Here is a 14865-nt window from a genome sequence, read left to right on the forward strand (position 1 = left end):
CTTGGTTGATTGACCTTTCTCCTTGGGGCTTTTTGAATTAACTGAGGAGGAAGAGGCGGGGGGATTGTAGAGGGGAGGGGTCTGTCAGCAGTGCTAAAGATTAACTAGCTAGGTGCCAACTCCCGTGCTCCCCTCCACTACCCCATGGTAAGCAGTGTCCCCCAGATGGAATCAGAGAAACAGATTTAACATAAGTATATAAATCCTCTTATTTATAGGTGTGACCACAGAGCTCTTTTGCCTGATTGAGTTGTGTCCTTAATCATAGACATTATTTATTGGTTGTAGTTTTTTTCTTTAAGTTTGGTGCAAAGTTGGCACCATCTATAGCCATGGCTAAAAGGCTAAGGTTGGCAGAAAGGTGTAAGATTAGCAAGGGGTGAAATGTTGTGCTATGTGATAGAGTGTGCATGGGATGCTCCCTTTACCCTGGATAATGCTTATTTAGGTGGAATGTTACATATTATGATTGCACAATAGAGCTTTGTGGGTGTCTCTCTCTACTTCTGTCTTTCTATCACTGATTTGCGTTTGGAACTGTTGTTTGTTGTGTGTCGATCATCAATTGAAGCTTTAACTCGATTATTTCTCACCCCTATTTCAACCCTATTAAATATTAGTTGGAAGCAGAAGAGGTTTGAGTTTTAAAAAGCTGAGAATATGCTGTTGGTAAATTGAAATGTTGCGATAGCTCATAAACACTGGAATGATATAAATGGGTAGAAAATCGGAAAATATAACTGACCCTTCTAAACCTAAATAGAGATGTGTTTATTTAAACTTGTTCTGTAACTAAAGTGATAGATCATTGTTGACCAGCAATCGGTGATCTCAGTACATTTAGAAACTGAAAATGATTGGATTTGAATCAAAAATAGTGGAATGGAAAATGGTTTAGTCGGTGGTTTAAGCTGATAAGAAAGGCTGGTGGTCTGTGGGGTACCTTAACGTTCAGTTCTGGATCCTGTTTTGCTTAATGTATTAATTATTGATGATACTTATGGTCTACAAGGGCAGGTATATTATTATATAGTGAAAATAGAGGAATGGCCTGAAGTGTGGAATCTTTACATGAATACTTCAAATTGTAAAATAAACCAGATGGGGCCCAAATCTTGAAATGCAGAATGAATGGTGAAGTGATGTCAACAACATCAGCGGAAGGTAATCAAGCAGTGGAAATATCTGGTAGAATACTTGGCTGTATAGAAAGAGGTATTGGTAGCAGAAAGAAGTTTATAGGTCTCTGGTAGGAGCCTACTGTATACATTTCTGGAGGCCCTATGTCCTATTAACAGAAGCATTCAAAGATTCAGCATTTTTACAGGAAAAGTGATGGATCCATGGAAAAGTCTCCTGGCATTTGTGGTGGGGAGACACATAGTACAATAATTCAAGAATGCATGTGACAAACATATGACTTTTGTTAAGACTTGGCTGTAAAATAAATGTGCAAGAAAACCAACAAAACCCTCCATTAGATTGACCATAGGCTATTTCCTGAAAATTCTGTTGGGAAGATTCAATTGCCGGCAGTGTGGAGCGCGGACTTCACGCTGCGCTCAATGCCAGCCATTACCGTAGGAATCTCCTCTCGTTTTTCCTCTCACCTTTATGGGGTGACGGGAACAATGGGCAGAGGTTCCAGCCAGAACAGCGGTGTGAGGTGTCTCCATGGACGTTCTGGGGACACCTTGTGCTGAATTGAATCTCGCCCATCTCTGTAAAGCACTCCATGTGATTCATCTTGAAGTTTTACCCCAACTAGATATGAGTTTGGAGCCTTCATTTTTTGGTTTCACAGTATAATGTTATATTTTATTAGTTTATCAGATATTTTTGCCATTTGAAAAAAATATTCAATTTCAAGTCTAAAATAACAATAACTGTAACATGTTTGTGATATTTAATGTGTTATTTTTTAATCTCTTAATTTCTTGTTTAAGGGATAAAAAATCCAGTATTGGCAGCAAACAAGTTGCTGTTTGAAGGACAAAAAGGAAAGCTATCAGCTGGCAGAATCCCACCTTGGTAATTATACTGCTCTAATTATATGGAAGCTTCGACTTTATAGGAATGACCACTCCTGACAATATCCTTATGCAAACCACCCCTTGACTAGGCCAATGATGGGGTTCTATTCCCTGGGACCTTGGTGATTGCCCAGATGTGGGCCTGCAAAATTTTGATTTTCCAGGCTTCTTTGCCTGGAGTACATTCAAATGTCTTATAACTGTGATTACAATTTTGCAAAAGGATTGCATTGGCACCTATCCATTCAAGAAACATTCCCAGGGTTGTCAACCTAAACTATTAATTTTCCAGTGACAAAAAAGTAATTTCTGACATGTTCCAAAATCTATAAACTAGAAGAGAGATGGGCAGTTGGCCACATTAAGTAGAATTCTCATGGTTGTTTAGTTAAAGCATGCCAAAGAGCCTTAGAATGATGGAGATATGGTTTCCAGCAGGTCCGTGAAGTGTAGCTTTCTTTTTTATAGTTAAAAACCCTGCCACTCAGGCGTAATACACAAGTGGTATGCATTTTATTTATAGTTAAAAAATTGCTTAGACAATAATGAATTTAATCAGTCTGTTTTGCATCGACATTGGTAATTCCAGGGAAGGATCCCCACCATTTCCTTAAGGGTTTATATATTATGGGTTTTTTTTAATGCGTTTTCGTCGTTTCTGTATATAATTATTCTTTGCCTTTTATTATGTCCATATTTGTGGTCATCATTTCTCCAAGAGGCGGATGTGTGAGCCACTCACTTCATTCTGAGAACATCTTGTCCACTGCTTGATGTGAGAAATATTAATTGCTCAGTCTTTTGCTATTTACGGGAATATTTTTGACATTAGTAATTTAATTTGTCTCTTCTGCTTTAGGGAACAAGATATTGGAGATCCAACTTAAAAAACAAATGATACTATTTTAGCAAAGATCCTGTATGCTGTGTAGCAACAATTGGCATGTACTTGTAGCTTTCCTCTTGTAGTGGTGAACAGGGATTTCTTCAAACAGATGACTTTAGTGTTTAGGGATCGCATGCACTGACACTGATATTAGGCAGCTCATTCTCTTGTGAACAGACTGCATTTCTTTCTGGAAATGTAAGTTTGGTCTTAACTTAAACTGTTTTGTCAGTTTTTTTTTATATCTTTTGTCTGTTAATAGCACGACTTTACCAAATAATTTAATGCTACAATACCATTCACTTTGATCAAGAGGGTAATCAAAAGACAAAGTATTGGAAGGCACATGATATCATTTCAATTCTTCTGATCTATTGCCCAATTCAAAGCAACAGAAAAAAAAACATGAGTAAAGAAATGTTAGCAATCAGCAGAAAGTTCTGAGAAAGCTGTGCGGTCGGTTACTAAAGAGTATTTCATTAGCCTCTCCTATAAAACTATCAGCGTTGTCTATTGTCAGCTGTGATTGAAAGCTTCGATCCGGCCAGTGAAAGCAAAGTTCTTTAGCCTTTTAAAAACTGCTTGATATTTAATATTTTTACAGTGGAACCAAAAATCTGCTGGTGTGTGTGTTAAAACTAAATGAACAAAATATGGATCTACACTCGCTTGTGTTCCTACCATTCTTTAAACGAGCTCCAGCTTTATAAATAATGAATTGTCTGGTTACAGAGGAAACGTGACTATTCTCATGGTATATATTTTATCCACTTCCATAAGTCATTTAACATCTCTTCAATAACACAAACGATGTAAATGTAAATTGTACATAGAGGTTTTTCTTTGCAAATGGCCATTTTCGTAAGGGCTGTTAAATACTACAGGTGATCTGCCTAAGCGCTGTGACCATTATGAATAAGATAATCACTTACCGTTCAATCTATCATTATCATTCAATATTTTCTGATTCAGTAGTATGTTAGAGGACTATAGATAATGTACATGGGATTTATCTGCACCAGATATGTCTTGATTATAGTTACTTGCTACCGGTAATATCTCCCAAATCTGTGTTTTGCATGGGGTCAGGCCCGGCGCTCCCATTAGGCAACCTTAGGCAGTTGCCTAGGGCGCCGGGACCTGCAGGGCGCCGCTGACTAGATTTTCTAATCTAGCCTAGGGCGAAATTTTGCCTAGGGCGCCGTGAACCCTAGCACCGGCGCTGCATGGGGTGCTCTCCTAGAGCAATTATAATATATAAGTCAAGAAAAAAGTAAAGAAAGTTCTGTTATCAGAGGCACTTTTAATTTATTACTAAGACAGAATGTATTTTTCTTTCCTTTATTATTATTTTAAAATTCATTCTTTATTGGTTAATTAACTTGATATAATGCTGTACTGTCCCATGTGAAATTTATAAATTAAAATGTAAGCGATTAACTTACAGATAATATAGAAAAGGATTGTATCTTCTGTAAATCTTACAATATACCTTTATTTTTAAATTCCGGAAGACTGTGCAGAAATTCCAGTGGCTGCTATAGAAAACAGTATAGTTCACAGACTGTGGATCACCGTACAGAATTCTCGTTAACCTTTCTTGCACCTTATGGTTTGATTATTGTTCATGGTGAGCTAGTACCTAGTGCACGAAACATATGCATGTACTATACTGTATATCCTATGCATATTGAGATAGCACACTTCTGTGCCTGGCAACAGCTACAACTCGGCTGTCCGTGACTGCCCAGGTTCCAGTGTATTTCTGGGATTTCTTTGATAGCTTCACCAGAGTTTACCTGCACAACCTAGATTATCTGTGTCTAAAACAGATTGAATATTCCTAATCGGTTGCTTTATACCCAGCGGCCATGCAGTCCCAGGAATTAGATCATTTTAGCTACAAATATAAATCAAAAATCAATACTATTTTAGTATCCCCATAAGCAGAGCATACTTTTTATTTATTTATTTTAATAACTCATTTTTTATCACTTTTAAACCATACAAAAAAAGATTACTCAAATAAATCATCATCATCACCATTTATTTATATAACGCCACTAATTCCGCAACGCTGTACAGAGAACTCATTCACATCAGTCCCTGCTCCATTGGAGCTTACAGTCTACATTTCCTAACATACGCACACACACACAGACAGAGAGAGAGAGACTAGGGTCAATTTGAAAGCAGATAATTAACCTACTAGTATGTTTTTGGAGTTTGGGAGGAAACCAGAGCACCCGGAGGAAACCCACGTAAACACGGGGAGAATATACAAACTCCACACAGATAAGGCCATGGTCAGGAATTGAACTCATTACCCCAGGGCTGTGAGGCAGAAGTGCTAACCACTTAGCCAATAAATGATAGTAGTGCAAATATTAACACCATTCACACCTAATTCATTGATGTTCATGTTTAGAGGCCACCAGCTGTTTCGTTTATCATCCCAACTACAGTTTGGTGCATATAAGCCCTTTAATGCTCCCAATATATGTAATTAAATTAACTCTTGTTTTCCTCTGTATTGATCATAATTTTAAAACTATGTACCATCTAAACATTACTCTACACACTTTATATAATAATAACTTTATACATGTTTTCTTGTGTTGACATGCTTAACAATACTTTTTTAATGGGACCAAATATGTTGTTGGTTAGGAATATAATCAGCTTGTTGAAGAACTGATACCCAGCCCAACATAAGCTGTGGGAGGCTAATTGGCAGTAACCAGCATATGCAAATCATTATTAAAGCTTTAGAAATACTCAACTGTCTGTCAAACGTTTAATAAAAGGTACCTTCCTGCAGTTGTGGACCTCTAGAATAGTAGAAATGAATGATTTGGTTATAATGTAACCATTCTTATAACTGAACCCAGAGATTCTGTGATAATTTTAAGAATTACATGAAACCTTTGGGCATTCATGCCTCAAGGCATCTTATGGAAACTACCTGTACCTGCCATTGAAACGCCTTTACCCTTCTTTACCTATAGCCTGTAATGGCCTGCATGAAGGAGAACAGATGAATACACTAAGCTTATATCTGATCTTAAATCAAATCCACAAGTTCATAGTAATACTACTGACTGTAGCAAACTGTAGAAGAGGCGGTTTGACAATGGGAAACCAAAGCAAATTAGTAAGTAGAGGTTTCATTCACATCCAGTTGACCCTGATCATACCTGAGAGTACATGCAAACTAAGTCTTTAGTGCTAGTTGTGCTGTCTTGCAATAGTTATACAAATCCGGGATACCCAGCGGCCATGTAGATTGAGGTGTAATTAGGTAGATTCTTAATTCTAGATTGATCGTTGTACCAGATGATTATCATGGGTGGCAGCCTGTAATCTAACCATGGACCCCTTGCATAACCATACTGGAGGGACCTGAAAATAAATCATTAAGTGCAGGAGAAAGACGATCTTGATTATTGCAATACATCCTAGCCATGATAATCGAGCACCTGGACTAGGACTCTAAGGGGTATATTCACTAAACTGCTGGTTTGAAAAAGTGGAGATGTTGTCTATAGCAACTAGTCAGATTCTAGCTGTCATTTTGTAGAATGTACTAAATAAATGATAACTAGAACCTGATTGGTTGCTATAGGCAACATCTCCACTTTTTCAAACCTGTAGTTTAGTAAATATACACCCAAGTCTTTTAAAAAGCCTCTTAATTAAATTGGAGTAATTGAATAAAGTGAAAAATATGTTTGTGAAAGGTTCATCCAATTGTGAAGTGTTACGGAATTTGCTGGCGCTATATAAATAAATGTTGATGATGATGCCTAGATAATCTAATGTCTAACCCTCGATTGTAAGTGTCTTTCAGTTGCTCTAGTAATAAAGAAGCAAGCCTTATGGACTTCATTTCCCTACATTTATTTTTAACCCTGACATTCTGGGAAAGTCTTCCAGTAATAAACCTAGGCTAGGAATAGAGGCCAGGAGACTTGTAATAGTAAGATCATCAGCATAAGTGCTAATTTTGCATTCCTAGTGTGCTACTGAAGCCCCAGATTTCTTTGAAATTGCTATTAAAATTGGTTTCATTGCCAACAATAAAAAACAAGGGTTGAAAGCAGCATCCTTGGCAGTGGGGCTAAGTGTTACCATTGTGGAAATTCTTTTATATCTAAATTGATGATAGGACTATAATTATTACCAATGTATGATTGCACACTACCACTCATGCTGTATTTGGGGCATGTACCATGTCCTATTTCTGTGAACATTTCCTGAGACTAACTCCTGCACAAAAGGACTATAAGAGTATGAAGAGTAGCATTATCTGCAGCATGTAATTTTGAGTTAAAAGCAAAAAAGAAACATCTTTAACATTTCCTGAGGATCAACCGAAAGAGTAACTTAATGATGTCAGTCGAGTGGCCTCTAGCAGAGGGACTCGGATGCCTGTCAGCATACATTCCAAAAATTGCTCAAACAACGGCAGCGTTTTCTCTGCCTTCTAATTAAATCATTCAGTTTGTCTTTTTCCAATCAAAATTATCTCTCGACCTTTAGTGGATCCTCTATGCAGATTCTCCAGTGATAAGAGTTCAACCAAAAGGTCTCTCTCCTCCTTTAACTTCTTTTTCTTCTTTGTGAGCTGAAATTAATGTTCAAAAATTATTACAAACGTATTCATAGAATAAATAACAGCTTGGTCAGAAAGTATATATTTGTTCAAGAGTCAGTGCAATTCTGAACTCATTGGGTTTGTAAAGAGATATCCATGGTCTGCTCACACTGCTGACTATGTTTCAGATGGTTTAATCCCAGGAATTAGACCATTTTAGCTACAAACATAAGCAACAAATCAATACAGGAATAACTATTTTAATTCCCTTATAAATACATAATGTAAGGTTCTTAACAAAAATATTTGGGTGTGACTGATGTAATTATTAGGAATACGATGGCCAATCCAAGCGTGGATCCATTAAATATACTGAAATCACCAAGCAATATAAGGCATATTTTCCTTGCACAAAACAAAAATCCACCTGAATTATAGATGGGGCATAAACATTAACTGTTGTAAACTGGGTGACCTACCGTTCCCCACTGAAAATTATGAATTTGCCACCTGTTGTGAACTCGGTCACATTCAGCCCTCACTACTAGAAAATGGTATAACAAAAATACAATTTTTCTTTTTGACGGGGGGACGGGGACTAAACCTTTTATCCATTTTCAAAATCTAGCACGACAGTCGATCCTAGTCATGTAACCCCTTCCTAAGTGTGGGGGAAATTCCATTTGGTGGAACACTGAACAGTGAGTAGGATGAAAGTCCAATCTGTAGGAGAACTTGGAAATTGCCGTACAATTATAACAAGGAATCTCCATTGTGCTTAACATATTATACTTTGTGAATAAAATGGTCCTCTCATGTAGATTCATCAGGTGACATCATAGCCGGAGACTGGCCCTGGGTATCTTCTTCTTCTTTAAGGGGTATATTTTTGACCAAAGCGAGATAGCCATCACATACCGTAGCTATATACTATGCCGGATAGGTTTCGATTTGGATCTGGGTGGATGTAGGCTCTACCTAAGTATTAATTGCTATATGTAGATACACACAAATGACTGCAGTATACGCACAAGTGTCTGTTCACTAAACGGTCACATCAGAACACACAAAGAATAAAATTGAATTATAAAATAAATAAATAACTCTTAAGTCATTAATAAAAATATGAATTTAGATAAAGTATATATAATGTATATTTTACATTATATACATAAATCAAGACTCTTTTAATGCATACTGTACATACTAACCAGATGTTCTTGCTAGCTAGTTGCATGCTTCCATGTAGTTTGTAATACAAAGCCTATGCCATGTCAGTTATCACTATCTGTCGGCTCTTATACCTGCCCTGTAGTTAGTGTGAATAATATGGTTGAAACCAAGTGTACTTATGAGAAACACAGGACTTGAATTGGCCTCATCTGAGCCAGCGCGCCTTACTATACATGGTCTACTTCAGTCCACCCCTTCCCACTGCTGTCCAAGTTGTAGGCAGTCATAAGTGTCATTTGAGTTCAGGCATGAATTGCATTCATTGTTGCACGGTCCATTTCTGAGCATGCGCAGAGTTCTTTCACACAAGATACGGCGCACAGACATACATCTGAACCATCAAGCGAAGACGTAAGCTTCATCGGTGTGTCTGCTGTGCTAATTTCATTAGTGAATGACTTTTCTTGCACTGTAACGTAGCTGGTGCTACGTCCGTGTAGATCGATAAAGAGATGTTGTCAACTTCAATAGCTTCATGATCTCTGGTAGCAGCTAAGTTACTTTCCTCGTTATGTGTTAATGCATTTTTAAAAGCACGTCTCTATAAGATGAAGGGCTCTATGAGCATTATCCGTACACATCGGTCTTGGGCAAGAGCAATTTAAACAGCCTTGTCAGGAACGTTTGAAGGTTTTCAATACTCAGGATTATTTTTAATTCTTAAATTATTGTTCCTGGAACTTCAGCTCAAATTCAGCATTTGCAACCTGCAGCTTTCTCTTCATGGCGTTATGTGATCTTGCCAAGTTAATATATCCCATTCATGTCTAAAATGTCAGTTTGAGCTTCCAGTGTAGAAAGCTCCTTTGTCAGCTCAGCCATAGATGCTTCTATGTCTGTTTGGAATGAATACTTCATCTTATTGAAAAATATATCTAAAGCTTCTGCAGCCATAACACCTTAGTTATTGTTGCAGAAGCCGTGGCTGACGTTGGAGATACTCCATCTTGTTGTGCCAAACTTGAGAGGTTTGCTACAGATTCCCATAGTTCAGTGTGCCTGCCATTTCCTGCTCCTCAGACAGTAAATATATTAGGTACAGCAGTACCCCGCTGCTCATGGCTCCTTATAGCCACGTCTTTTCCATGTGGGCAGGCACAGCGTGTGCGTCTCTCAGTAGACAAAGCTTCTACTAATGTATACATGTTTTGTATTCCATAATATAGTTGACAGAATAGATTTTAGGTTGCTCTAAATCAGCCCTGGCCAAACTGTGGCTCTGCAGGTGTTGTGAAAGTAAAAGTCCCAGCATGCCCTGCCAGCTATCAGCTGGTTATCTTGGCAAAGCATGCTGGGGCTTGTAGTTTCACAACATCTGGAGAGCTGCAGGTTGGCCAGGCCTGCTCTAAATGCTTTAAAATAAACATAATTCTAAACCCTCTCTCTTTCCATAGTCGCTCCCCAATTCAGTGATATTATTGCTTTCTAGGGAATTTAAATGGCTGCCTCTGTTCTGTATAGTCAGTGGGCACACCATACTGCACTGTACTAACTACATGCTACCAGTTATGTGACTTCCCTGACTACTCTCACCACACATTAATGAATGACGTAAGTCACACAACCTCAGCAACCCCGATGTCTGCATGGGTTAATATAGGTGCAGTATTGTGCTGTTGAAGGTTTATGTTCCTGCTGCTCTTGTGTTTTTAATACATTCTTTTTTGTTTTACCATTTTACAACATTATTGTGCATCTGCTGAGAAAATGTACTCTTTTCCTTCACAGCTCAAGATCTCTAACCATTTCTTAACAGATGTAGGTCAGAGACACACTATCGTCTCAGCCATTTGTACAGCTACTCACATGGGGATCACTGATTCACGGCACGCAGGTGCTTTACATGAGTGAAACCAGGACGGGGGAAGTAGAACATGTTCACTGTTCTCCCATCCATGCTCAAACATTCACTTTTGTTAAGCCACTGTCATGGTATCTCTCCTACACTCTCCTACACTCAGTCATGAGCATTCGTCTGTCCTTTGTTTTGATAACAGAGATTACCCACTCCTATTATTAATATCATTAAGTTAAATAACACCCATCTTATTTTGCAGTGCATATAGAGAATAAGTAATCATTTACATCAGTCCCTGCCCCATGTGAGCTTACATTCTAAATACACACCCAGACACACTAGGGTTAATTCTGTGAGAAGCCAAATTAACGTACTAGTATGTTTATGATCATCATCATTATTTGATGCCTTTATCTCACTGTATGGTTGAGTTATTAAATGTTATAAGCACATAATCATCTCGCTTCTAGTCTTTCTAAAGAGCTCTAATGCTCCTTTTGATCCATACAACTGACATCTGCAGTATAGCCTTATAGACCTTTTGCTCAGAAACAGACATTTCTATTTTTACTAGCTTTCCATATTTTGTTTTTAACATGGCAAAATAGACAATTTTGTTGGTTTTAAAATACCGTAAAGTTTTATGTCCACAATTAAGGGAAACAAAGCTCCAGTAAATCTTAAATCTAAGACAACAAAAAATAATATTTGTGCTTTTAAAAATATGTAAAAAAAATACAAGAAGTGATGTTAGCCAGATCATGATGGAAACTTTGTGTTTTTTTTAAAAAAAAAATATTTAAAATATTTTGTAAATAATTTTGCACCCCATTGCTGTCAGTAGTTACAAATGTAAAATATATTTTAGTTTCTTGTTTCAGTTTTCATGAACCATATACATCTTCATATAGGGACAAATTGCCACCAACACATATTTTACTGTGTATAGCATTGGATTTATGAATAGCGCCAGGCATGCAAACAACACCTTTTTATACTAGTACCTTAGTACATACAAATGATGTTTTGCAAGTAGCTACAGCCCATTAATAAGTAAAACTCAGAAACTGTATGTCAGCATGTTTTATGTGCCAAGCGTCGGCAGTACATGCGTTATATTTCATCACCCCACTTTTATGCCAGGAGAGAAAAATTGCCAGCCCGGATTACTGTGCCATCAGAATGACAAACCTGTGCTGTCGACAGTCACTGAGCCCAGTGTTCTGAATCTGCATATTTTACAGATAATATATCTTGATTCTAAAGACAAGTTCAGCTTTTTTCTATGTGTAGTAAAATGCTAAGCCTGTGTATGCCAGTAAACATAGTTGTGGGATACTAGAATCTCCTAGAGCAAACTAGAGTCAACGCTTGGCTGTGCAAAATAGCATAAAGTAATAAATCTTTACCAACACAGCTAAATAGTTTGTAGAAAGCTGAAACATAAGATGCACAATGGATTTGAAATAATGTTTGGGCTAAAATACAGATATCTGCTAGTTGTTTAAGTCCATAAGACGCCAGGGGAGTACTGAGTTAGAAACAGACATGTTTGTACACCGTCTGAATATCATTTCATTTGAATGTAAGGTACATTTATCGTGGAGCTCTGCTAAAAAATGTCCACATGTCTTGATAATAGATCTGTCCTTGCTATGAATACGTACTGTAGTGGGTTGTCACATTGAATGTTGTTCAGTAGAGGCTGCCGGTCCTTCACAAAGCTAGGCCCATAGCCAGGCCAAGGGTTATTCGTCACATAAGCCTACTAATTTTTCATGGCATTTTGTACTGGTTGGGTAGATACATCTACTCAGTTGGACTGAATCTCCAGTACTCAATAAATAGCTTAAACATGCCAGCATAAGAGGAGCCCCTTAACTTTGAATTGAGATGTAACATTTTAGACTGTTAAGAAAATATTTGTTTGTGTGTTAATTCAAGTATAATAAGAATTGTCTACAGTCTGGTGATGTCACCAATTGTTAGTGAATTGATTAACTGAATATTTGTCCAAAATGGTTTTCTCAATTGTGTAAGACACAGACGCGTTTTTAATATATGAGAAAATTATAAAATATTGTACCTGTTCTCATATGGTACATGTAACTATACATTATTATTATTATTATTATTAATATTTATTTATAAGGCGCTACAAGGAATCCGCAGCGCCATACAGAGACAAACAAAATCACAATACAATGGGAGACAGCACAGTACAGTAAACACAGCAACTCAGTACGCTCAATGCACAGCTAGAGAGGGCGGGGAAGGGGGAGGGAGGATCCGAAAATGACGGGGCCCAAGAAGGGGGGCGTGGAAGACAGGGAGACCCCCAGGGGGGAGGAGGGAGCGAAAGTGGATGTGGGGTGGAGGACCTTTGAGGAGGAGGGCTAAGTAGCTGGAGAGCAGAGTTAGAAGTGGTGGAAACAGGAGGAGAGATGGCCCTGCTCAGAGGAGCGTACAATCTAAGGGGAGGGGTGGACAGACAGAGAGACGCAGGGGAGAGAGGGAGAGTAGGGGGACAGAGGCAGAAGATAAGGTAGGAAGTTAAGTGGGAGACAGAAAGGCTTTAAGAAAAAGGTGGGTTTTTAGGGCCCGTTTGAAGCTGGACAGATTAGGGGAAGTTCTGATGGAGGGAGGGAGCTTGTTCCAGTGGAGGGGGGCAGCGCGGGCGAAGTCTTGGATACGCGCGTGGGAGGAGGTTATAAGGGGGGAAGAGAGGCGACGGTCAGAGGCAGAACGGAGAGGGCGGGATGGAGCATGAATAGAGAGGAGGGTGGAGATGTAGGGCGCAGTGGAGTTGGCGAGGGCCTTGTAGGTGAGTGTGAGGAGCTTAAAGAGGATTCTGAAGGGGAATGGGAGCCAGTGAAGGGCTAGGTAGTGGGGGGAGACAAAAGAGGAGCGGCGAGAGAGGAAAATAAGCCTAGCTGCAGCGTTAAGGACGGATCGAAGGGGATCGAGATGAGAGTGGGGGAGGCCAGTGAGGAGGAGGTTGCAGTAGTCCAGGCGGGAGATGATCAGAGAGTGGATAAGGCATTTGGTGGCATCTTGGGAGAGGAAGGGCCAGATGCGAGCGATGTTGCGCAGCTGGAAGCGGCAGGATTTAGCAAGAGAGAGGATGTGGGGGCCAAAGGAGAGAGAGGAGTCGAGGATGACACCAAGGCAGCGAAGTTGGGGGACAGGGGAGATAGAGGTGTTGTCGACAATGATGGAGAGGTCAGAAGGGGATGGGGTATGAGAGGGAGGAAAAACTATGAGCTCAGTTTTGGCAAGGTTAAGTTTGAGGAATCGAGAGGACATCCAGGAGGAGATGGCAGAGAGGCAGGCGGACACCCTAGAGAGGAGGTAGGGAGAGAGATCAGGAGAGGAGAGGTATAGTTGAGTGTCGTCAGCGTAAAGGTGGTAGCTGAAGCCGAAGGAGCTGATGAGTTCACCAAGGGAGGAGGTGTATAGAGAGAAGAGTAAGGGTCCCAGAACAGAGCCCTGAGGGACCCCGACTGGAAGGGTGGATGGGGGGGAGAGAGACCCAGAGGTGGTGACAGAGAAGGAACGGTGAGTAAGGTAAGAGGTGAACCAGGACAGGACTGGGCCGGAGAGGCCGAAAGACTGGAGGGTGTGAAGGAGGAGGGGGTGGTCAACGGTGTCAAAGGCTGCAGAGAGGTCAAGGAGGATGAGAAGGGAGAAGTGGCCCCTGGCTTTTGCAGAGAGGAGGTCATTGGTGACTTTAGCCAGGGCAGTTTTAGTGGAGTGGAGGGGGCGGAAACCAGACTGGAGAGGATCAAGGAGGGAGTATTCAGAAAGGTAGGAGGTGAGACGGCTGCAGACGAGCCTCTCAAGAATTTTGGAGGCAAATGGGAGAAGAGATATGGGGCGATAGTTCGAGAGAGAAGTGGAGTCGAGATTAGGTTTCTTAAGAATGGGGGATACGAGAGCATGTTTGAAGGAGGAGGGGAAGATGCCAGTGGAGAGGGAGAGATTAAAGAGGTGAGCGAGGTGGGAGCAGGTGGTGGGGGAAAGGGAGCGAAGAAGGTGGGAGGGGATGGGATCCAGGGGGCAGGTAGTGGGGGGGGATGATAAAATGAGAGAGTGGACTTCCTCGCCAGTGGTGGGACGGAAGGAGTGGAGGGGAAGGTGGTTGGGGGGGGGGAGGACAGAAGAGTGGGAGGGGTGGAAGAGAGAGTGGAGGAGGAGATTTCAAGTCGGATGGCCTCGATTTTAGAGGAGAAGAAGGAGGCGAAATCAGAGGCAGTCAGGGAGGAGGGGGTGGGGGGAGGGGAGGGGGCCAGGAGAGTGCTGAAGGTGGCAAAGAGGC

At 40.2% G+C, this 14865-nt stretch overlaps 1 protein-coding gene across 4 annotated transcripts in view; it reads left to right on the plus strand.

The window, feature by feature from the left end:
- TASP1 (taspase 1) overlaps window positions 1-14865 on the plus strand; it is a 121510-nt gene that overhangs the window by 17381 nt on the left and 89264 nt on the right. For all 4 annotated transcript variants that reach the window (XM_075203954.1, XM_075203953.1, XM_075203952.1 and 1 more), the window contains one exon: window positions 1947-2031. In XM_075203954.1, the coding sequence (XP_075060055.1) occupies window positions 1947-2031 (85 nt within the window). The remainder of the gene's footprint in view (window positions 1-1946; window positions 2032-14865) is intronic.

This window comes from Mixophyes fleayi, chromosome 3 (genome assembly GCF_038048845.1).
Source record: "Mixophyes fleayi isolate aMixFle1 chromosome 3, aMixFle1.hap1, whole genome shotgun sequence".
Classification (NCBI taxonomy): Eukaryota; Metazoa; Chordata; class Amphibia; order Anura; family Limnodynastidae; genus Mixophyes; species Mixophyes fleayi.